The sequence below is a fragment of the Petromyzon marinus genome, chromosome 43 (genome assembly GCF_048934315.1).
Source record: "Petromyzon marinus isolate PM22_M1 ecotype Great Lakes invasive population chromosome 43, UKy_Petmar_22M1.pri1.0, whole genome shotgun sequence".
Classification (NCBI taxonomy): Eukaryota; Metazoa; Chordata; class Hyperoartia; order Petromyzontiformes; family Petromyzontidae; genus Petromyzon; species Petromyzon marinus.
The window spans coordinates 7,521,904-7,546,807 of NC_133709.1; the positions used below are offsets into that span (position 1 = coordinate 7,521,904).

Here is a 24,904-nt window from a genome sequence, read left to right on the forward strand (position 1 = left end):
TATATTTCTAAAATAAAGAATATAAATAAATGTGCCAAGTTTTTTTCTTCATGGAAACAGCAGGATAATATAAATATTGTGGTACTCCTCCTCTGAATTAGCCTGCTTTTTCTAAATCATACAGTTTGCAGTTTAACCCTAGCGCAGTGTGTAGAATTTCAATATTCCCTCTCCAGCAACACTCATACACTGTCAAAAGACGACTGGTGGTCATATAGAGAGCCTGAGCCCAGCCGTGGCAATGTGGAATTTCCATAAATGCCTGAGGACCACCAACAGAGACACGTGTGGTGTCTCCGTTGCCCATTGGAATGGGGAGATGCATTGACTTGAATTTTACAATGACTTAATGCAGTCCTTGGGCGGATGCCCTTAGTCGGCATGCAGTGATGGTGTCACCTAGCACGACACTGTCGGGAAATGCAAAAAGGAAGACAACTCAACCGCCTCATCTACAGTCATGGCTCAGTCCCATGGTGAACTGCGGGGTTACGAGCTGGAGAGGAGGCAGAGCGACATCAGGTGGGATGGAGAGAGCTTGAACCATGGACCTGTTTGAGCACCAAACAAAATAAAAAAAATAACTTATTTACCCGGGAAATCTACGCAGACTTCCGTGCGATTCTTTTTCAACCTTAAGAAATTTGGTCAACGCCAATTTCAAGGGCATTAATAGGGGTTTTCCCCTTTTTTCTGGCAACAAAACTGAAACCTTTTTACAAGGATTCATGTCTGCATTAACCACAGTACCTGCAGTCAAAATGCAAACAAAAAAACATACTTTGATAAGATATGCATTGTCTTTGAAACTGATTGGTAAAGAAAGCCGTCCCTTGGTGTGGACCTATCAGTTTCAAGGACAATGCATATCTTATCATAGTATGTTTTTTGTTTGCATTTTGACTGCAGGTATTGTGGTTAATGCAGACATGACTCCTCGAAAAAGGTTTCAGTTTTGTTGCCAGTAAAAAGGGGAAAAACCCTATTATTACATTTTGGTACTGGCAAAGGAGGTCTAATGATTCAAGGGGCATCGTATCGATGTTTAGCTGATGGGGGGGGGGGGGGGGGACGCTGCAGAGCCCTGAGGAGACCTACGCAGAACTGGGTGGGAAACATTCAAGACCCCACATGGAAAAGGGGCGAGCCAATAATTGAACCCAGGCCCTTCCAACGAAAGTGCCACCCTGCCGCAAAAAAAAAGGAGACGAGAAATACGCGTGACAGATGCGCCGTCCGGGGTGATTAGAGTAAAGTCGGAAAGGAAAGGAAGGGATTTAGGCAGAGCGATGGATAGGAGGAGGAGCTGGGGAGAAAGTTGTGACCCCTGTCCACCACCACCCCCGCCTCTCTCTCTCTCTCTCCCCCTACACCCTCTCTCCCTCGGCACGGTGCGCTCTCCTCGCCACACGGCACCGGGCGGGGAGAGGCACAGCACGGCGGCGCAGACACACCAGGGAGATCGAGGAAAGACGAGGGGGGGGGGGAGAGAGAGAGACAGAGAGAGGAAAGACGCTGACGAGAGGGCTCGAGAAGGCGCTGGACGGACGGGCAAGCACGGACGGAGAGCGATGCACGTCGAGACGGGCGGACGGGCTGTGGAGTGAGACAGCGTTTGCTGCTGCAGAGAGACATTTAGAAAGGCGCCCGCGCACATGGACGATCAGAGAGGCGAGAGAGACAGGTAGTAAAGGGGGAGGGAGGTGGTGGTGAACTGACCAAAACGAGATTACGCAATTGATCATTAATACCCGCATGAGTGACCAGACAGCGATATCGATTAGTACACAGATGCAGAAATGTACAGGTGGGCATCCGTATCGCAAACAAGACGACTCTTAATACGCAGCGGGAAATAGCGAGCGATGTATTGACGGACACGTCGTTAACAAGGAGAGAGAGAGAGAGGGACGCGTCGATGCGGCGACAGTGAGATAAATGTGCACCGGCTGACCGAAATAGATGAAGGGAGACGGAAGCGGTGAAGAGAAAGTGAACCGATTAAATGAGGGCATTGCGTGTATTACAGGAGCAATGAGAGGAGCACTCTGAGCAGGTGGGGCAGGTAAGCATGGAATAAAACACCATACTCATCGCCCCAGGGAGTCAGACATGCACATCGACCGACAGTAAAGTGGGAAAGAGATTTCTACAAAGACACACACCCCCCACCCCTCTCCCCCCTCCAGTCTAAGTCTAAGCAGTGTGTAGTTGGCAAGTGTGTAGTTGGCACGCACATTAAGGCCAAAGACTTAGACACACGTACGACACGTCGCAGAGAGCCAGGCTGAGTGGGAAGGAGATATTTGCATAGTTTGAGACGCACGCGCGCGCACGCACGGAGAGGCAGACGCACGGGATAAGCCTGCACGATGGAGAGACGCGCGCGCGGTCAAGGATTTCGGCTGCCCTGCGGGGCGTCGATCCGTGCGGCTGGTCGTGATGTCGGATCAGGTGAGCGAGCGGCTTCTTTGCCTGGCGCAGACTTCACTTGCCGCCCTGCCACCTCTCTCTCTCTGATGTGCGCCGTCGTAACCAAACACCGCTCGCCGGTTCTGTGTCTACAGTGCTGGTTTCACTTTTTTTTCTTACCGGTGAGCAGCAGGTGAACGTGCGTCACGTTTCATTGAATGGTTATGGGTAAAGGTTGTAGCCCTGTAATTGGTGGGGGGTGAAGTATCTTTGTTGCCTGCTTGTTTAATTAATATTTTTAAAAAGGTTTTCTGTTATTATCTTAAGCACTTGCAATATTTTGGGTGTTAGCTTTTTTTTGCTGAATACCGGATGATGATTGTGAACACCAGGGTCGAGAAGGAATATATGTAGAATACTGTACATATGATAGCCGTCTTAAGTAAACTAGATTTGTATTACAGTATTATTATTTGCAATGCATATATAGGAGTCCAACTTACCAAAAGATTGCACCATTACCAGTCAATGACAAATCGAATCTTAAATTTAAGAAATTTGGCGAACTGTTTTTTTCTTCTTCCAAAAATGGCCTTGAGTCTGGTCATTACCATTTTAATTTTCACCACGGGCTAATGACCTCCGATGGGACAGGGGCATTCCTAAATACTCCAGAGGTCATGGAAACAATATTTATGTTTTTAAGCCGAGGCACATATAACTCGTATGTTTAATGAGCTGGTGGGGTTAACGTTCGTAATTTGGCTTTTGACACACCGTAGTTGGTAAAGCAGTTTTGTGAGTGGGATGTAAATATGTTGTGTCTTTGGAGGAACAGGAATAAGCTCAAAACGATTATCTCGAATCTGAACAATCTAGGAAAGGGCCCCAGAATGGTGTGATAAAGGCCGCATAGGTTTCCACGTTCGTGCTCTGTTGTAGCTCTCGGGTGTTCAGAACTTAATGCATTTCTGAACATGGGAGGCGTTCGGAAAAGCTCCCAGCACACGGAGCGATACGTATGCATTTTGAACTTCTTTCGCACCGTACGTAGCCAACCGTGCTCATTGGAGGTGCGGGGATACGTCAGATATAGCGCCGAAAAACATGCGGTACTCCCACCGTAGAGCGTGATGTTTGACAATGTTTTGAGCAAAGAGAAACATTCATTTGATTAGAAAGTCACAACCGTTATTTTTCATTGGAAAATACAATCAAAATATTTTTTTAAGGATTCTCTACTCTTTAATTGTTTCCACATTCATATCCACCTCACATTAGCACGGTTGACTGCGTACAGTGCACAAGACGTTCGACATGCATATCCATAACTCGCTCCGTAGTCTTCATTTCCCTAATATCTCTGCCTCGATTTCTCTCTCACATCTTCGGCACAGTTTTAGTTGTCTCCCTCCCGATTCGTCAGTTGTCCCTCGCCGTCGTTGGAAGTGCTTCTTGTTTTGACTTGTCAAAAAACTGTTGATTATCTCTAAGGTGTAATTACGTCCAGCAGTGTTAATGTGTTAATTATTTTTAACGTGCTCAACTGCAAAGAACAATGCGTATTTTTTGGAGTTGAGCGGATGCCAAAATCATTTGGGAATCCACGCTCGTCTGTTCAGTTCCTTGTCATTGTGCGTATAAGGAGGCGACGCAACCAAAACGCCAAAGACATGTTTAGTTTCCAGCTTATATTTTTAGCAAGTTTGTTTGTTGAAAATTTGAGATGGCTGGCCGGGATTGGGCAAGGACATTGCTCACTTTTTAACCCAGCAACCGGAGAGCACAAACTTCAATGTTCCTTGACTCATCTCTATCATAACAAACAATCGCCTGTTTTTACCAATGGACAATTTACCAAATAAGTTAGTCCACTAACATGTTCGCATACAGTCCTTTTGCCAATGGACTGCTCACTGAGGGCCTCCCCACACCATGTGGGTATTTGACCATACTTCACCACACTGGTCATTACAGGTTGAAGGCGGAGAACAAAGACACTGGGACATTGAAATACAGTGCAAGAACTATGGATTTTTTTGCTGAACTCCTTAATTTACTAATTGGGCACTTTCTGGTTACACATTCCCCCAATGTATTCTTTTCAAAGTGCTTGGGTGTCACATTCAATTTCAACATAAACATGTCAACGCACAAACCGTAAATGGGTGTTTCGAGAACCTTGCGTTCACAGCCGCATTAGTCGGGCCTAAGTGGCTCATCACCTTTCATAGCCTGTGCGCCACACTCGTGGTCTTATCTCACCGTTGCAGCGATTAAGTTTCCCTGTGATTGTTTTTCTTCTTGCATTTGTGCAATATCTGGGACATTTGACGCTGAGTTAAATGAAACAACAACAAAAAACCTGCACGGCTAAAATTCACGTTTAATCCGAGGCCGCATCTCTAGCTGTGGCATGTTCACGCGCGCCACTGACTTCCCATTTAATCTCAATAAATATAAATGATTTTCTGTTTGGGCCTTTAATTTCATAAACTCCTGTAAACCTAATCGGACATTCCCAGCCTCAGTTGTGCAAGCTGCGTCGTGGTTTTTGTTGCGTTGTTTAAATTGCGTTTTTGTTTAAAATAAATATTCAAATACAATACTGTATCGCACACGCATTAGCCTGCCGTCTATCAGATGTTATCCAAAGCCCGACGTTGCTTTCTGCTGCCCGCTGTTGAGTGCGTGTGCCGTTAGCCATCGCCAATCTGTGTGGCTGAGTGCGGCGTGATTTTTGGCCCTCTAATGCCGAACGCCACTACTTTCAAATAAAAACGGGATGTGATGAAAGAACGAAAATTTACGGTATTTTCGCCGCAAGAAATGGCATTAGAAAACACTGAATGTGAATCCTCCGTACGCAATTGAAATTATATCACAATCACTGATGGCCAATTGTTCTCGTTTGTCGGGCGTAACGTGAAATGCAAAGAGTGAGTTTAGAGTCTGACAACTTCTAATTTCACACCGACTGAAGGTTGGACGGGGAATTCAATCACCTTGCATTTCAGAGCATTGCATTATTTGGGCCTTTGTATTGTATTGTTTTTGGATCGTGAAATAATTTATAGGCGCGCAGTTGTGGAATGTAATGGGTTACAGGTACTTTAACATCTTGTTAGTAATCTGCCCAATGTCTGGACATGTACTAAACTTACCTCACCTGCGAGAAGAAGGGGTTGCATTTGACTCACCATTGCAACCATTGACCAAGATGATCGCGATACGGTGGGTGGTGCGGTGTGTTTGGCACGGGCACCGAGTGACAATTCACGATTACGCGCGACACCCTGTCCACAATCCCTGCCCTCTTTGTAGCCAGGTACCCGAGTCCCTGCGACTTGTGTGCGCCCCCGGTACAGTTGCAACACCCCCTGCACGCTCGATAGCTACGCCGCTGGACATGTTCGTAACGAGGATGACAACAACGGCATCGTCGTTGTTGACGATCATAACAAACGATGTGTTGCGCCCGTTTTTATTCTTTCTCAGACTCCCTCTGAAGACGCGATCCCGAGTCCTCTGCTCCTCGCTGGAGGCCGCCCGATCCCCGTAGAACATCTTACCCCCCTCCCTCCACCACCTCCACCGTCCATCACGGCCACCCACATCACTCCGACGCCATGGAGGTCAGCAAGTCGGCCGGCGCATCGCCGGCCAAGAACTTCAAACTGTGGAACCTGAATCGCAAGGGAACCTCGTCGCGGTCCTCCCCAAAGTCGCCGGGCGCCCCACCGGACCCGGCCGAGATCGCTCGCTCCAAGGCGGCCGCTCGTCGCGTGCGCCTCAACGTGGGCGGCCTCGTCCACGAGGTCCTGTGGCGCACGCTCGAGAGGCTGCCGCGTACCCGGCTGGGCCGCCTCCACGCCACCAACACCCACGGCGCCCTCTCGGAGCTGTGCGACGACTACAGCATCGCCGACAACGAATACTTCTTCGATCGGCACCCAGGCGCCTTCGCGTCGGTGCTCAACTTCTACCGCACGGGCCGCCTGCACATGAGCGAGGAGATGTGCGCGCTGTCCTTCGGCCAGGAGCTCGACTACTGGGGCGTCGACGAGATCTACCTGGAGACGTGCTGCCAGGCGCGCTACCACCAGAAGAAGGAGCAGATGAGCGAGGAGCTGCGGCGCGAGGCGGAGAGCGCCCGGGAGCGCGAGGGCGACGAGTTCGAGGGCACGTGCTGCGCCGACAAGAGGCGCAAGCTCTGGGAGCTGCTCGAAAACCCAAACTCCTCGCTCGCAGCCAAGGTGAGCGAATGTTTTCAGAGCGACGGTTTGCTTTCGCGTGTTTTACCGCGAGCGTGATGTGTGGTTAATGCAGATTCGGTGAGACTTCGTCACGGGCATCTTGTTTGGTGTCTTCCACAAAGCAGCTGCTGCGTAAATCGTGGCAGATGCAGATACCTGACACACGAATGGAAAATGTTAACTCTCCAATGGTGCGACTGTGGCCATCCAGAACAGGCCTTAACAACGTGTAAGGATGCAATGCACGAACCACAAATACGAAAGAGACATCACAGCGGTACACTCCGCTGCTCCTGACGTGGTTATCTGGCTTGACCACCTGAATGTGAAATTGTAATTGTTGCTCTGCATCTACATCAGCAGTACAAAAGATGTTTTGTTGTTTGAACATCTGAACACCTGTTTTATTTACAGAAAGGGTAAAGACTATTTCTTCCCTTTTTTCATAATACTGGCAAAAAAAATGGTCCCATGAACGGTGTATGTTGTATATATATTGTTATGTATGTTGTTGAACTTCTTTCGCACCGTACGGAGCCAACCTTGTTAATCGCAGGTGCGGGGGAAGGACAACAAACTGAACACACAAGTGCATATCTCCCAGTGGCTTCCTAATATCGGATGGGAAAGCCTTCCGGACGGCCGCAGAAGTGCATCTGAAGGCTCGCGACGCAGTGACCGTCTTCATTAGATGGTTAGCCAAAAGCCGCTGTAAGGATGACTGTAGCTTGCTTGTTACTCCCGTGTAGATCTTTTACGGCCGAGCTCTGTGGCTCTCAGATGAGTTTTCGGGTTGTCCCCTGCGTGTTGTTCCAGCACGATGTCTGACGTTTAACTCCGCGCACGGGGAACTTATTATTCAGCAACGTGATCCGGCGATGCGGTACAATCGAGGGAGAAAACGAGCCGCCCAGTTGAGTTGCTGAAGAAGCTCCCCAGGATGCGGAGCGAATCAGAATCTTTATTTATCCTGAAGGAAATCCGATGAGCTGTGAAGCTCTTTTTTCACACTTGTCCAGTAGGCGCGAGCGACACATGGGACCGCATGTCAAAGGGCACTCCGTGTAACCCGACAACACATCGCAGAGTTTTTCTTTGTCTCAACCTACCAAATGTCCTGGTTTGGGCTGGGACAGTCCCAGTACATCCACATTTTAGTTATGATAGGAATAATATCCTCTGTATATCCAGGGAAGTCTCAATGAAGTCTCACGGAATTCTTCAGGAGAGTCCTCTGCATTTGGGACGCTTGGCGAATTCCATGAATGAGTGATTTGGCTTGTTGGGAGGAAATTGGGAATTCTTAGAAATAACACGCGCATGCAAGAAAATCACACTCGACGGTCCTCAGAGATGTATTCAAGAAAACAATTGCTCTATAACGCAGTACGTCCATGTCCTGGATTGTTTGTATACCTTTTTATACATATATATGGAAAGGCCTTTTTAGACGTCTCGGGCCCAGGAAGTTGAATTATTTCTTCTTTAATGGCAGTATCCCCAGTGACAGCAAGAATGAGTGCTGTATTGCCGCTTCATGAATTAGACAAGTCATGTTCTATTGAGAACCATATGCGAGATGTATGAGGGTACAGTCCCATAGTGACGGCTAGAATCTGTAAATCCAAGGAGACATGCAGGAGCGCATAGCAATCGAGTGTGCAGGCGGTGAGGCTGCACCGTGTCACATGGGTCAGAGTGGGTAGGGGTGGGGGGAATGTTATTTTAACACGTAGGCTCTTGCGGCCAATATTATCGATAAGAGTTTTTTTTTGGGTTAGATCGCGTAAATATAAATGTGCCGTTAAACCTGCTACCGCCCGACACAGCCGGTTAGGAAGATTGTGTCACGGAAACAGAACGTGCCAATTAGTTGCGAGTTCAGCTCGTAGAGAGTAAACCCACTACACCATTTACAATTCGAGTACCATGACATTTCGTCGGTAATTGCAATCAGCCTCATCAGGCGACAGCCAAAGTTGCGGGTTTGTTATTCCTTGCACCAGGGCCCATGCCAACCAATGCCACACTACTGGAGACATGGGTGTACTTATTAATGATAATTTCAACTTGTAACGAGCGGCCACTGCACTGTATTTGCTCGCTCTCAAGGAGGGAGAGAGAACGAGGAGAAGGAGGAATCACAGGCGTGCGGGAAAGGTTGCAGCCAGGCGGTGAGCTGGCATTAATACTTTTGCCTAAGCTCTGTGGTCCTCTATATTATGATGTTTTCAGGAAACTAGAGCATCTGGAGAAAATGCAAGGGGAATCTTTGACACAAACTGTCATCATCATCCATTGAGAGGGATTCCAAATATATGTATTTTTTTTCATTTGAATAAGTAATTTTTTTTCCAAAAATTGTATTTTCAAATCGGATGGAATTTTTGTTGTTTTACAATCGCTCCGAAAGTACATATTCTACAGGATAAATATATAAATTGTATATGCCCTTGATATATTTTGTCAAACAAATGTGTTGAAGACGCAGCTAATGCATTTTGAGTTGAAAGTTCTGTGTGACAGATTCAGTCCAATCACAATCATAATGGGGGAGCTGCTGTGAAAAAACGATAAATCAAAGGAGCCGATGCCAGGAGCGGCCGTTGCTGAGAAACAATTCCGTTTTGGAGAAACAAATGAGTCGCTTGATGCCTACATTTTTTTTTAATTCTATTCAAATCAAAACGCAGTGAATGGTTTGTCTACTGCTGGATGAAATCCCCCTCGTGCCGTCACCATCTCTCTCGCGGCACCGCTTACGTAATCTGTCAGCGGGATATCACTCTTCAAGGGGAGACCTTTGTAAAGAGAACGCTAATCCTTAACGTATCAGTAGGTGAAGACCCATTAAGGTGCAATATAGATGACATTTTTCCCTTCGCCCTGGATGGATTGAAGTTATATCACTCATTTTCCTACACCTACCCACCCCCAAGCCCCCACCCCTTCCACCCGCCGTGGCCCCGCCCTAACCAAGCACGGACAGACTGACCTTGTTAATGTTGTCAGCACATCTGGCTTGCCCGTTAATAATTAACGGAGGAAGGCAATCTCGCGTGTCTGTGAATGCGCGCGCGCGTGATATTCCATATTGTCTTGCATAAGGAAGGCCCCCTCCCCCGCCCCTTGTGAGCTTGTTGTGTGCGAGTGAACGTACACACGCGTGTTTTTTTTTTCCCGACGCAACGCAGATTTGACGATTGAGCTCCGTGGCACGGCTGGGTTATTTGTCGAGCGCTTGTCAACTCGTTCGTTCTGTTTGCCACGCACTGAGCCCCGCCATAGGAATGTGGAATGGCTACCAAATCGCCAGGTGGCTCTGCGGTCGAGAGCGAGCGGCTCGCGATCCGAAGGTTGAAATTTCAAATCCTGGTCAGGGGCTTGACTCGGCCAATCGTCCTTCAGGAGTTCATACGATAGGTACCCCATTATGGTCAGAAACACCCCTGCCATAGGAATGTGGAATTTGCACCTCTGGCTCAGGGCTGTAAGCAGGAGATGAGCACCGCCTCAGTGCTTGAGCAGGACAGAACGTTGGCTTTTCATCAGCAATCACGACAATATTTACATTGTGGTCTCAGTAAGTGTGGCAAGTAACCATACACAACAGCGCAGTTCAACTGCAATGTAAATTATTACTTGGATTTCAAGTTTTAGTTGGTTTCTACACGTTTCCCATATATAACGTAAGGCATTCCATTGATTACGCAGACGTACAATTAATGCCCTCATTCTTTTGGGTAGAGTTTAAAGTGTATTTAGTTTAACCAGGTGAGAACTCGAGAGACCAGGATTGCAAGTCATCCCTTGTCATCAGTCTGTATGTATGTTGAACTTCTTTCGCACCGTACGTAGCCACCCATGATAGTTGGAGGTGCGGGGGAAGGACAGCAAGTCTGCCAGTAGGGCGCGATGATTGCTATATGTACAATCCCAATTGAGTAAATTGCGGCGTGAGGGTCCGAATTTGCCAAATTCGGACCCTCACGCCGGCACACAGTGGCCTACTCTTGCGAAGGATGTCAGGGGATCATTAACGTTCACAGAGAAGCAAACGGTAGTACTTGATTATTAACCTGGGCGACCGCTGGATTCGAACCGTGGACCTCTGCAACAGGCGGCGAACGCCACTGCTAGGCCGCGTCACTGACCCAAGGGCCATGCTGAGGTTCATGGACCCAGTTATATGGGGTGCCGCGGTGGCGAGATGTGAATTACCTCACCTGGTATACAGGAGGTCGTGGCTTCGATGCTGACCCTGACGCCTGCTGCTGTATATTTGGAGTCTGCGTGTCTCTCTCTCATCATCATCACGGTGGCGAGATGTGAACTACCTCACCTGGTATACAGGAGGTCGTGGCTTCGATGCTGACCCTGACGCCTGCTGCTGTATATTTGGAGTTTGCGTGTCTCTCTCTCATCATCATCACGGTGGCGAGATGTGAACTACCTCACGTGGTATACAGGAGGTCGTGGCTTCGATGCTGACCCTGATGCCTGCTGCTGTATATTTGGAGTCTGCGTGTCTCTCTCCCTGTGGTCGCGTGCATTTTTCTCCGGGTCCTCTGGTTTTTCCCTCCACATTTAGAATAAAGATGTGCTTAGAGTATTTGTCTGCTATAAAGTTCCACATTTGTGGCCAGGTTGCTTCTGAAAGAGAGATATTATAGCTCAATGTGCTATACCTGGTAAAATAAAATAAAAATAGTAACAGGTTTTTTTAATATATATACAGGATATGGAAGTCTGAGTAGATGTACGTGTACCGTGTTGTGAAAGAGCTATGCAGTACTTTACAGTTACTAAACTAAACACGTTCGTCAATAACGCCGAGGCCTTAAAAGGAAACACATACAGTGTGGCCCAAAAGTCAGGACACTTGAGGGGTATTATATTTCTTTTAACAAATCACATAGGGTTATTTTATTTATTTTAAAAAATTTAAACTGACTTCCATTAACATCAATGCATGCATGAGTTCTCTTTTGAAGTTTAGGACTTTTTTTAAAGATTAAAGCTGCCTTCTTTAGCATGCATAAAAAAATATTTAACTCGTTCGTCTTGAGTCAATTTCCTTTCCATTTTTAAATGTCATCTGAAAAGGAAGAACAAAAATAGATGTCAATGATAATAGATACAATATAAACTTCAATTGTAAACAATACAATGTTTTAATGACGATGTTAAAATATATTAAATAACCCTGTGTTCTTGACTTTTCGGGCCACCCTGTATATAATAGGGCGACGTTTCAGGCAATTGCCCTTCTTATTCAAAGCAGATTAAAATAATAAACACACCAGCGCAAAGCCCTCATGGCAACTGTATGCAGCTTATAGATGTGGATTATGATGCCACCAGACAATAATGATTTTTGTGGATAATATATATTTTTCTTACAAATAACGTGTATCTTGCAGTAGACAGTGTGAAATGATGATGATCATGATAATGATGGCAAGATATGGCGTGTGATATCCACTTCATCATAGATGGCTTGCTTTGGTTACTTACTAACCTGCATTACTCTTTAATTCTCTCAGCTATCATCGTTGAGAAAAGGCATTATAATATGTCTGATCCACCTGAACATGTTTAGCACTTGATAAAACATTCCGCCTTCCATTCCTGCAACCATTTTTTCTTACAACTTACGTACTCACAAGATTGCCGTTTGTCAAAAAAAGTAACTTATTGTCAACGTATGAATCAGCAGGTGCCACAAGACAACCCTTACAATCGAACCAGAAGGCAAGCCTGACGAAGTTTCACCTGTCCTCATGTAATAGACGTGTGTGACGTGCGCAATCCACCTTGTTGGCGATAGCTCCGCTGGCAGGGAAATCACGAGACAGCTGCCCTACATCGCCCACATTCACCTCTCTTACACTGTACAAACTGAGCTATGCCGGGCCGTGCCAAGCCAACCACGCGTGCGGCTGAGGAGGGTTCGATTCCGACCTTGACAATGCCTCTATATTTGGGTTTGCGTGTTCTCTCTCTCTCTCCCCGTGGTGATATGCGTGGATTTTTCTCCGAGTCCTCCAATTTTTCCCCTCCACATTTAGAATAAGCATGCGTTTAAAGTATACATTTCCGCATGAGGATAAGCCACTGCGTTGAGTTGTCATGTGTGGCCAGGTCGCTTTTGAAAAAAGAGCTATATAGCTCAGTGGGCCTTACCTGGTAAAATATAATAAAAATTGTTGTGTTTTAGTTTATTTAGGTTTCCTACATTAGACGCCAAGGCATGCCGCTAACAACACGCACAATGAATGAGCCGAGACGCAGAGTGTAGCCGCATCCTCCCGGTATACCGGCTGACCTCAAAAGCAACTGAACGCGTCCATAAATCCTGCTTGGTCCCTGAGCCAGGTTCAACGGCCAGCCTATCATGGTTTGGTTCTGGCTCGGAACAGCAAATAGTCACCCTGTACCGTGAGAGGCCCCCGCACCCAATGGCTAAGCTCGGATGTGCCAGTGGAAATTCCAATACTTTGTGACTTTTGGAAGATGAAAAGAATGATGCCACTTGGTCCGCATTTGACACTAAGCGACGCGCTAATGATCCTCTTTGGAAATAATTGTTGAGCTCCTGCTAATGGCATGTTCCCCCATTTTCCGTGGGCTAAATTACCAATCCCGAGTCATCTGTGTAAAGCCGTTTAAGATGCCTCGGTGGAAGTGCACCATCATCAAAAGATTAAATGGTCTCTTTAAAATGCTACGTTTTGTTGCGTACACATATCCAAGTGGCTCTGGTCAAAAAAAAAAATGTGTGGACGTTAAACATAATTGACGGTTCAATAATTCAGAGGCTTGTAATATAGCCGATTAATGTTTAATGGGCCAGAGCTGCTCTCACATTCTTATTATTACTTTGCATTGCGGCCAAGCGGTCATCCGGGGTCACGTGAGCAGTGGCGAGAGCTCCATGAGAAACACCACCCGGTAGCTCTGCAGTGTATCCAGCTTCTGGGAGTCTTCTGCAAACGGAAATATGTTTGTCGCGTTTTCATTTGTGACACTCAAAGGAAGTGTTATCTCATCATGATGGCTATCAGTTATACGGTGGGGGGTGGGCGGGGGGAGAGAGCACAGTGGTTAGTGTATTCTGAAGCTAGCAACCTGAGTTTAATTCCCGGCCACGGCTAAAATAGCGCAGGCGATTGATGTGTGAAGCCGTCCTGACCCCTTCCCCCCTCCCTCCCACGGTTTCGTCATCACGCACCCTACCGGTGTGGTGAAGTACGGTCAAACAGCAGCCCCCCCATGACTGACACGGCATGGGCATGCCTTCATCCAGCACTGGATTGGTAACGGACTGCAAATTCTAATTTAATTACACGGGGCTAATGTAACTGAAAACACACGTGCTTTACTTATGCTTCAAATACATTCCATTTTAGCGTAATAGTTTTTTTGTACGTACACGTACTGTATTAAAGTAACTGCGAAGCATTTATTATTGGCCACTTAATAGATGACATAACTACAAGTCGGGTCTTTAATGCATGCCCTGTTTTCTGTATACAGTGTATTGTTTACATTGCTACGCGTACATTTTGCGAAGGGAAAAAAAACTTCTATGTTTCTGGGAACGGGTTTGGCCGTCCCCAGCGTATCTCTTAAGTTCTTTTCCAGTGGACGTTTTGTAATTTGAAAATGTTTTATTTATTTATTTAGGCCTCGTTTTTTGACAGCGCGGATGACGAAATCAATTTTCCATAGGGGGTGAAACGCCTTTTCATAGTCTACAAAGGCTTGACATGACAGCGTAAACATAACGAGAGAGAAAACGAGAGAGAAAATAAGAATAGGTTTTAGCCTATCTGGCAATAAAACAGGTGTTAAGATGTTCAAACACCAAATACATACCTTTTGCAAGGCATCAAGTCTGTATTAACCACACGTACTTGTTGCAAAAAATATGCAAACAGACATGCTCTGATTTTGAAATTGATTTTCCTACACCAGAGACAGCAGACTTCTTTGTGGCCTTGTCTCACCAGTGTTAGACCAGAGAACGCTAAAAGGTGAACAGTACACAGACAATGCAAGTAACACACCACTTATAGCTCGGGTCGTTCAGTTCTATATATGGGACCTTTTGCCATATATATGGGACCAGTTATTATATATACGGGACTTTGTTGCTAGAAATGGTAAAACCTATTCTTATTTTTTCATAATTGTTTAAACTGGCAAAATGGCCAAGATGATATAAAAATAGAAAATATACAACCATTCGCTGAGCACACAGTCATTATAACGACCAATTGTAATTTTAACTTCAGGAAATTATTGAAAAACCTATGAAACAAGGCAGGAAGGCGTTTCTGTTGTGGATCGCTGTCCAGCACACCGGTGGTGCTGAGGCAGGAACGAATTGGCACTTTGTTCATCACGTGACAACATTACGAATAGGCTGCGTCGGGTGGCGGAGGGTGTATGATACAAACGCGTTACTGAAGCGACCTAACCCAAAAAAATGTCATGAATTATAACATTGGTCACAAAAAGCCGATGTTTTGAAGGAAATCATGCACTGGAGGGACATATAGGTATATCTCTAAAGAGCAGCCATTGAACGTTAAACGGGATCTCGATTCATTTAATGAGCTGAGCAAGAGCGGTCTGGAGTGCTTTTTAGTCCTAAACTCATTTAAAAAGAGAAATTACATTGGATTGTTAAAAGCAATGAGCACGTACAACAGGCACGGTCTTGTGTCAGACCACCGACCTGACAGTAAAAAACTGCGCCCACATTACTTTAGACAGCAGCGTTCAATGAGTCCACAGTCTCTCCCCCGCTTTCTGTCTATAAATCACCGGTTTTTTTCGCACGCGTCATTTGCTCTAATTTTCCTTCCAGGCCCGCTCGCACTTCTGTGTCCGTTGAGTTTATTATCATCGTCATCATCATCATTTCCAAGGAGCGTTGGAATCTGATCTAAATCACAATTGGAGTTTGTTCCTCCCCTCGGTGGGGTTAGCGTTTCTGTATCGACCCAGAGGGTGAACGGACCTTCCCCCATGTGGTGTTCCCTCTGTGTGTATCGGGGAATCTCCTTCTTCTTCCCCAACCTCTGTCTCCACTCTGGAAGCAATGTGTGTATGTTGAACCTCTTGTATGTATGTACTGTATATCGTATGTATGTTGAACTTTTTTCGCACCGTGCCTAGCCAACCGTGATAATCTGAGTTGCGGGCAATGCCACTTATACCGATTATTTACCGCAGTGATTGTCGCTGAGTCTTGACACTCGTTTTGAAGGAGGGAAGCTAAGTGGGTTGAGCCTGGAAAGTGCTTAGGATGGACGGACTACCATGCGTTTAGCAAGCATTGTGGACAGTAGGGGGCAGTGTCGTCCGATGCATTCCGGAGTCATGCATTTCCTTTGCAAATACATTTGAACATTATTATACGCTACAGTATATATATCATAGACGTCCTCTTACGTTTATATAGCGACAATAATGACCCATTGATCGCAAGCTCGATAAGCTCTCAAATAAATCCTTGTGTCAAGCAAAAAGGGCTCGCAATTCCATGCCCAGACATTGCATTTACACATACGTTTAGAACATCATGTGTTTGTGATTCCCCGTGCAGCCGAAGAACGTCGTCGGTGAAATGTTTTATGCACACACACACGCTTTTGGCTGGCCATTGAACAAAGATGGTCACTGCTTTGCACGCTTTCAGATGCCCTTCTGCGGCCATCTAGAATGCCCTTCCTTCCGATATTAGGAAGCCACTGGAGCTATCCACTTTTAAAAGTAGATTGAAAATTCATTTATTTAGAACTTCTTTTCGTGTTTAGTTTGGTGTCCTTCCTCCACACCTCCGATTAACACGGGTTGGATATCTACGGTACGAAAGAAAGTTCAAAATATAAACATGTTATTTGTATATATGCGAGTGACTGGCTGGCATATTTGTAGTTTCAAGACTGTGGGCTGCCCAAAAAGTAAAGTGTCTTACAACTTGTTATTATGATAATCCCTCCGGCCAATGCTTTACAATCTGTCTCACCCAGGTGACATTTTCATGACCTGCTCAGGCATTAGTGTCATCGCAAAGGACGACCTTGTCCTCAGAAGCCACTTTAGCGATAACCGGGGGAAAATAGATTATGACTGGCTTCCGTTTCACCAACTGCGCTCACGCCACTGATATTCACGCTTCCCGGCTTCAAAGAGGGAACAAGGACGTAGGCGTGCGTAAAGAGCACACACAGCCTGAAGAAGTGCATTGTGGTCTTCTCGTCTTTGGCCACCATCGCAATAAATGTGAGCAAATGTGACCGATTAATAGTAGCAGCGATGCAGCGATGGACAACTGTGAAAGACTGGTTTTGTCATAATTATGACTCATCAGAACACTATCATCAGCAATGCTAATTTCGAATGCTAATCACATCCATAAATGTCGAAATAATCCCATAATCGTAACCGAATCGGGGTGCAGGCTGGAAAATCTTAAGTTTCAGGCAACAAACATTTCTTTGTTGTGTGAAACTTGTGGTTTTTCAGCCTGCACTATTATTCTGGCATTAATAATAAGACCCCCCTGCAGCCACTACAGGCCGCTAAATTAGGCCAGTTCTCGAATTGGACCGCAACCGAAATATGACTATTTATTGAATCATTGGCGGGGAGGTGGGAAGTGAATGGTTATAACCCACAGAGGCTGTGAGGAGTGATGGGATGTCAGTAGTAATGGGCCATGGGACACACATAACAACAATTCATATTATTTCTGATGTATCTGAGAAGGATGGATGGAAATAATAAGTCGTTTTCATCAAACATGTTGATGTATAAAAGAAACATGGTTGCCTTAAAATGTTCACAGCTGACAGAAAATTTGCAATTCAATAATCTGAAAGAGATCATTGATACATTGTTTTGCGTAGTTCCAGTCTCAAATTAAACCGTGTTAACGTTTTGAATTCCATCCTTGTTTATTTAGTATACTTGAAAGCCTCTTTACAGCAACGTCTCTCTTCCGTTATCTCTCTGTCTCTGTACATCAGTGTGTCTGTATTTCAATGCATATTTGATGATATTTCTCTGCCTCTCTTGTTTCCCTGCCACCCTGCATCTCCTACCCATTTTCTTGCATCCTCACCACCCTGCCCCCCCACACTCACTCTCAATCACCTTTCGCCCTCCCGCCACTTAAACCCTTCCTATCACTCTCCTCCTCCATCTCATCCCCATCCTCCTCTGAACGTCCTTCCGTCTACTCCCTTCCCAGGGGATGGCCATTGTGTCCATCCTGTTTATCGTGCTCTCCACCATTGCGCTGTCTCTCAACACGCTGCCCGATCTGCAGCACAAGGATGAGTTCTCGCACATCATCGACAACCCGAAGCTGGCCCAGGTGGAGGCCGTGTGCATCGCCTGGTTCACCATGGAGTACCTGCTGCGCTTCATGTCGGCGCCCAACAAGTGGAAGTTCTTCAAAGGCGCCCTCAACGTCATCGACCTCATGGCCATCTTGCCATACTACATCACCATTTTCCTCACAGAATCGAGCCGCGGCGTCTCGCAGTTCCAGAACGTGCGGCGCGTCGTGCAGATCTTCCGCATCATGCGCATCTTGAGGATCCTCAAGCTGGCTCGCCACTCCACGGGCCTGCAGTCGCTGGGCTTCACGCTCAGGAGGAGCTATAACGAGCTGGGCCTCCTCATCCTCTTCCTCGCCATGGGGATCATGATCTTCTCCAGCCTCGTCTTCTTCGCTGAGAAGGACGAGCCGGATACCAAGTTCCATAGCATCCCGGCGTCCTTCTGGTGGGCGACCATCACCATGACCACTGTAGGCTATGGCGACATCTACCCAATGACATTACTGGGCAAAATCATTGGCGGGCTGTGCTGCATTGCGGGCGTGCTCGTTATCGCGCTGCCCATCCCTATTATTGTCAACAACTTCAGCGAGTTCTACAAGGAGCAGAAGCGGCAGGAGAAGGCGGTGAAGCGGCGGGAGGCACTTGAGAGGGCCAAGCGCAATGGCAGCATCGTCTCGATGAACACCAAGGAGGCCTTTGTGAGAAACGCCGAGCTGGAGACGGTGGTCATCGTGGAGAAGGACACCAAGAACCTCGGCTGCAAGGAGAGAGTGAGCGTCGACGAGCTGAACCACTTCTCTCCGAGCCGGTGGAAGACCTCCAAGGGTTTGGCTTCGGACGTCGTGTCGTCCAAAGCAGAGGCCTCCAGATCTCCGCACCACCTGGACGTGCAGAAGCTGGTGAGCTTGTACAAGGAGATGTCGTCCAAAGATTCACCTGACCACGAAGCGCAGACGCTGGAGGATAAACCGCAAGAGATGCAACCATTGGTCGGGCGCTCAAGAAATAAGCCACTCCTGCTGGATCCAGGGAGATTGGAAGCATTTAATGCCTCTCCACCTACAACCGGTGAGGTCAATGAAGGCTTTGGGCCAGACAGAGTAGATGTGCCAAATATTGCGGCGAACTTCGATGGAGTGAGAGTTAGGCGCGATGAAGGGAACAGCGACGGGCATGGTCTCTCTGGTGGCGACAATGAAGAAGCGAAAAGTAAAGAAGCGAACGGAGACAAGTGGGGCAGTGCGGAGAAGTTCTCTGCAGACAGACTCGTGGTTGACGCAGATGTGGCCAAGCCACAAGCGACCGAGTTTACAAAGAGAGAGGGGCGGAGGGGGGCCGCACTAAGGCCTGCAAGTTACCCGCAGGGTCAGGTGGCGCAAGAGGTCTTCTCGTGCGATGGCAGGCCCCAGCGGAGCAGCTGGGCAGAGTGTCAGGATTTTGGAAAGGTGAACTTTGCCGAACACGGCTTACCGTCGGTGAAATTGAGCAGGCAAGATTCAGACGGTGTCTCGGGCTTGAGGGCAGCAGAGAGGGTGACCGATGGTGCCGGCTTCTCTGGGAAGCCCACAGACGCAAGCCCTTCAGGTGAAATAAAAAGTTCCTGTGTGGAATTTCAAGATGGCGACTTTCAACAAAATGGTTGCCAAGATTTGCAAGAGGCAACCGACATAAGCGCTACTTCCAGATTTGCGTAGGCTTCTTGTTTAGTTATATTATTGGTTCTTTCGGTAAAGTCACGTAGAAGGGAAATAATAAAAATATAAAACAATAAAATTATCACGATGTTTCGACTGCAACACAAGCAATCATCATCAGGTGTGAAACCCACAGCAAGAAAATTTGAAAAAAGTGGCGTTTTTTAACGTTAGCACCATGCAGAGCGATTTGGCAGTTATTCAGATGGACGAGGCCATCTATGTTCAGAAAAGAGGAGGGGGGAGACGAAAATAATGGATACGGTCTGAAAGGCACCGTAAGCGTGAACAATCAATTAAGACTCGAAATGGTTTAAAAATCCTTCCAATTATTGCTAAGCCAGAATCCATCTTCTTGGTTGAAATTGTCTCTGTGTTTGTATATGTGGATAGCCTCATGAACGAATCTCTCATAGTAGCCAGATGGCTTGCATCTGAATAACTGCCAAATTGCTCTCCGTGGTGCTAACGTTAAAAAACAGCCACTTTTTTCAAATTTTCTTGCTGTGGTTTTCACACCTGATGATGATTGCTTGTGTTGCAGTCGAAACGTGAGAATTTTATTGTTTTATATTCGTATTATTTTATTGTTTCCCTTCTACGTGACTTTACCGAAAGAACCAAGAATATGAATCCCTGCAGTCACGAAAGCTTTAAATAAAAATTCTTGTTTAGTTGTTCAGTAAACACGAGTTATGCTAACCTCCACGGCTTGCAAAGAAAGCACCCTTAGTTCCAAGAGGATGGTTTATAGACCAAGTAGGTTCAAGTTGAATGTTCACTTTATGAGAATCCGTGCAGAGCTTGCACAGCGGTACCGATTGTATACGAACACTGAATTAAACGTGTTTATATTTATAGCAATCGCATGGTGTCATGCTTGCATCTGGAAGTTTCTAAAAAAAATCTCACCTATAAGTATGCATTGTGAGAGTTATAATGTCAAGCTGACTTCTGGACAATTTGTTTACACTTGCAAGAATAATGAAATAATGCACGACCTTCGGGTGTACACTGCCCAAAATTACATTCCTTTATTATATACAGTACAGTATATACATATATATCAAAATAATAATAATGAGTGAAAATAGGATGGAGAGGACCTCCTTGATTTAAAAAAATAATGAGCCAATGATTGTATTGCATTCTATGTGTCCCCTGGTTGTAATTAGGCCATGAGCCACGGGGATTTGTCAGTACCACTGGGGTGGCAAATGCTGTCAGTATCCATGGGCAGAAAGCTTAGCGCGTATACTCTGTTTTATAAACACTCTTCCTGTTTATTTTCATATTCAGTTAATGTTTCCTGTCACGTTCCCCCACCCCCAAAAGTATATTCTCTATCAAATATACAATGGGGTACCTTAACTTTAACGACATTATTCTACCAACCGTGAGCTTGCTATCATTAAAATATTTGTTATCTATAGGTAAAATCGTTCAAGGAATACATAGTTTGCATTTGCCACCCTGGGTGGGACCGTTAAGAACAATTTTGGGCCATCGGCCCAAGGACCGAATGAGCACTTATTAACGTGTTTAAAGTTCAAGTTTGATCTACTGACACCTGTCTGAGAAAAACAAAAAAACGGATGAATGAAATACATCTAGCATAAAATTATTTCAGATGGCTTAGTCTGTTTAAACATAAGGTGGGAAATGCATTGACAAAATCAATTCGGTTTACACCACCAAAATGCAAATGGCCTCGAGGCCACAATAGAATTGGGTACTTACAAAGATAATCAAGCATGGCATTAGCAAGCAGCCGCCGGCCAGCCTCGCAAAATCAATAGCGTTTTCACCAGGCTCGTGGCCAAATACCTATTTCGCATTGAGGTAATTCTCACAGCAACGTCGAGGCAGGTTTTATGACGGTTGCCACCTGCCCTGGTTTTCACAGGATCGTCCTCTCGTTGAGGTAGCTGCTTTCCATTGATGTCTGTCAGTCTTCCTGGGACGATACGAGTCCCGTTTTATGTTAGTTGCATTAATAATAATAACAAGAAACTGCTCAAGACAATGCATTTACATGTAGTTATCCCCTGTCCCGGTATTGTCCTATTATTATTTTTCTTCCCATTATCTTCTGGGTTTGTTTTGTACCTCAGGTGGTATCCCTAGGTTTGACCTTGCCATGGTTCCTCAGCACGTGATGAGTTTTGTCTTGTTGCCACGGTGTGTACGTTCTTGTATAATCTTCATTTGACAGCCGCAGGCTCGCTTAACTCTGATGATTGATGGTCACATTGTCTGCTGGTGTTCGTTCCGAGTTCTCAATTACTTACGCAACAAAATATATAAATATATATTCAGTCCCTTGTCAATCAAATGGTAAATGAAGACCTCCCTGCAATGTGTTGGTCAGTGTGAGTCGGTGAAGGTGGAGAAGACCAGCGCATCTTCAGGTATCACTCGCCACTGATGTTAGCCATGACTGGAAATCGTACTCGGGTGTATGGTTTCATGGAGCAGCGTGCTAATCACTGCGACACCGCTCCTTCACCTCAATTAACGTTATTTAATCGGAATTCGTAAATTTATTTCATTGTTTTCATCTGTTCGGCAGTTGGGATATGTCGAGAGTTATCCATAATATCTGTTGTCAGACGGCAGTGCAGTAAAATCTATTGTACTCTATTAAAGTTTCCACGTCTATGCTTTCCGTCATCATCAACCCATGTTGACCAGCATGGTGAGGTATGGTGAACCAACCATCACGAGCATCCAGCAGTGGACTGACAAAGCGAGCCGTACGTGTTTTAAAAAGATCTAGATCGTGAACTCATTTCTTTAGAACGGCTTTTTCTGTTTGGTTTCTTGTCCTTCCCCCGCACCTCCAATAAGTACGGTGTGCGAAAGAAGTTCAACATACGCATACATACGTGTACACAAATCCCCGACCGGAGTTGTCAAGCATCCACTTTGCAATCCGAGTCTTGCTATTACACAGACGGCCAACAGGAGGCATCGATGCCTTATGGCCCGGTGGAAATTTTTCATGATGACAAAGGCCAATTTTGGGACGCAGACCTTGCGCCAAAAGTGGCACAACATTGAGCACACGCGGAAGAAGGGTCGAAGGTCACAAATAGATCGTGAGATATTGAAGCTTAAAGATAAACGCGAGAAATATTTGTTTTAATCATTAGTTTTCGTGGCTGTGAACATTGACGGTAAACACACAATCTGTGAAATAGACCGCTCTTAAAATAAAATTGTTGCAGCACACATGTTCAGCTGCAACAAATATCGAGCCGTGGGTCTCAATCTCAACTGAAATAAGAAGGTTGACCTTGCGAGGACACTTTCTTTGCTGGCATTAACCATCTTACGTGTGGTGTACACGAGACCTTCACCTATCGGCATCATTAGCCACGGTTAATCCACTGCTGAATGAAAAACCCGCCCATCTGTTGTCATAGATCACTATCCTGCGATGTATAACGCTCCATTTAGCACAGTGGTTCTCAACCTCCTTGTTTTGGCAGCCCCCCCCCCAATCAATGCTATTCGTTCCCGTGCCCCCGTCATCCCCCCTCCCCCCCAGGTAGGTCATCTACAGAGAGAGGTCACATGTCCACGCATAGTCAACGCGGTGTTCGTGGGGACATTTGTTTCACGTTGTGTATGAGTCATGTTTTGTCACTGCAACGCGGCACTGACGTTCCCCGTGCACGTAAACTTCTCCTGCACAGTATCCATGGCTCAGCCTGCACAGCGCTGAAAGGCGGAAAGGCTGACGGGGTGGGAACCGCTGATCTAGAATGGGCAACACTAGCGGATAAAAAAAAAATCTCCGATGCTGTGCCCTGTGTTGTTCGACACGATGTCCGACGTTTCGCTACCACGTGCTGGGAGCTTCTTGACAACCGCAAAAAACAATGCAGGTGCTGATGTTTGTTTGGCCTACAAAACTTGTCTTTGTCATCATACGGTGACGTTCACATGTTCGTCAGCCACTGATGCTTGAGACCTGAGGGGAGAGTAGAGAACCGTGTTTTAAGAATATGATTAACTTACATCGGGTTCCTGCTGCAAACTATGCAGAGAGGTACATTTACAAACAGTGCAACAGCTGACGTTATATACAGATGTACCATCGGTTTAAAAGGGAAACCTACATCGTGAAAAAATTAACTGAGTTTGAGGGACCCCTCCCCATGTGAATGTGTGTGTAATCATTCACAGTGGGTGAAGATCTCCTCATACCGTCCCCGTCATTGGGGTTGTTTGACCATACTTCACCACGCTGGTCAGTGCGGATTGAATAAGGAAAAGGTTGGGGAGGGGGGGGGAGCCCGAGACTAGTTGAGGTATCGCTCGCCACAGATTTTTTTTGTCACGGTCGGAAATCGAACTCGGGTCGCCGGGTTCATCGCGCGATCTGTGATCGCCATCGATGTGAAAAAAAAGATCAAGTGGATTTCCTGCAGCCCAGGCGGTGCTCATCAACTGTTTACAGAGCCAGTGGTGGAAATTCCACATTCCGATGATGGGGTGGGGGGAGGCGAGTGGCTAGAGCAGTGGTCCTTAACCTGGGGAAGCACGCACCCCCTGGGGGTGCAAGATGCCCTTTCTGAGAACCAAAACGGTGCAGGCTGCACTAAAGGTTAAGAATCACTGGTCTAGCGGGACAACTCCTTTTGACTTCCCTGCAAAGTGGGGAAGTCAAGGGATGACATGTGGTCGCCCTAACTCGGATTTGAACTTGCAACCTTCCGATTGCAATCCCCTTGCTCTACCGCTGAGCCACCTGGCTGGATAGTGATTAAAATAAATTACCTAGATATTGAAATTAGTTTCCCTTCCCGTCTCCATCTCGGTTGCTAGAGAAAAGGTTTCCGCGGTACTGTTTTGTAGGTTTATGTGATTGAACTTGTGTTTAATGAAATCATAAGAGACACGCTTTGCATAAATATATGTACCATATGTATGAATTGTCTGTGCCCTATAAAAAAAAATGTGTGTACCCTATGAAAAAAGCGTTTGTACTCTGTGTAAGAGGTGGCTCGTAAACATGGTAACCAAAAAAAGTGTAGAAAAAAACTGAAAAGTGCGCAAAGATTCATGGGGGGGGGGGGGGGGGGGGGGGATGCACGCGTGGATTTATATTGAGAGAAAGAGGAACAAAATAATTGCAGAATATACACAGCTTATCGGAGGTAGAAAA

General features: G+C 46.2%; 1 protein-coding gene across 1 annotated transcript; it reads left to right on the plus strand.

Moving 5' to 3' along the window:
• The first annotated feature begins 1,072 nt into the window (after positions 1 to 1,072).
• LOC116951554 (potassium voltage-gated channel subfamily B member 1) lies at positions 1,073 to 24,508 on the plus strand. The gene is made up of 3 exons (XM_032970269.2): positions 1,073 to 2,454; positions 5,911 to 6,668; positions 17,938 to 24,508. Exons 2-3 carry the CDS (start codon positions 6,042 to 6,044, stop codon positions 19,726 to 19,728), a joined length of 2,418 nt encoding a protein of 805 aa, XP_032826160.1. The 5' UTR covers positions 1,073 to 2,454; positions 5,911 to 6,041; the 3' UTR covers positions 19,729 to 24,508.
• The last annotated feature ends 396 nt before the right edge of the window (positions 24,509 to 24,904 follow it).

Bases quoted from the DNA above. Each gene is read 5' to 3' on its own strand.
- LOC116951554 (XM_032970269.2), top strand. From the start codon at position 6,042: ATGGAGGTCAGCAAGTCGGCCGGCGCATCGCCGGCCAAGAACTTCAAA. The intron at 6,669-17,937 runs GTGAGCGAATGT...CTCCCTTCCCAG, and splicing joins ACTCCTCGCTCGCAGCCAAG to GGGATGGCCATTGTGTCCAT.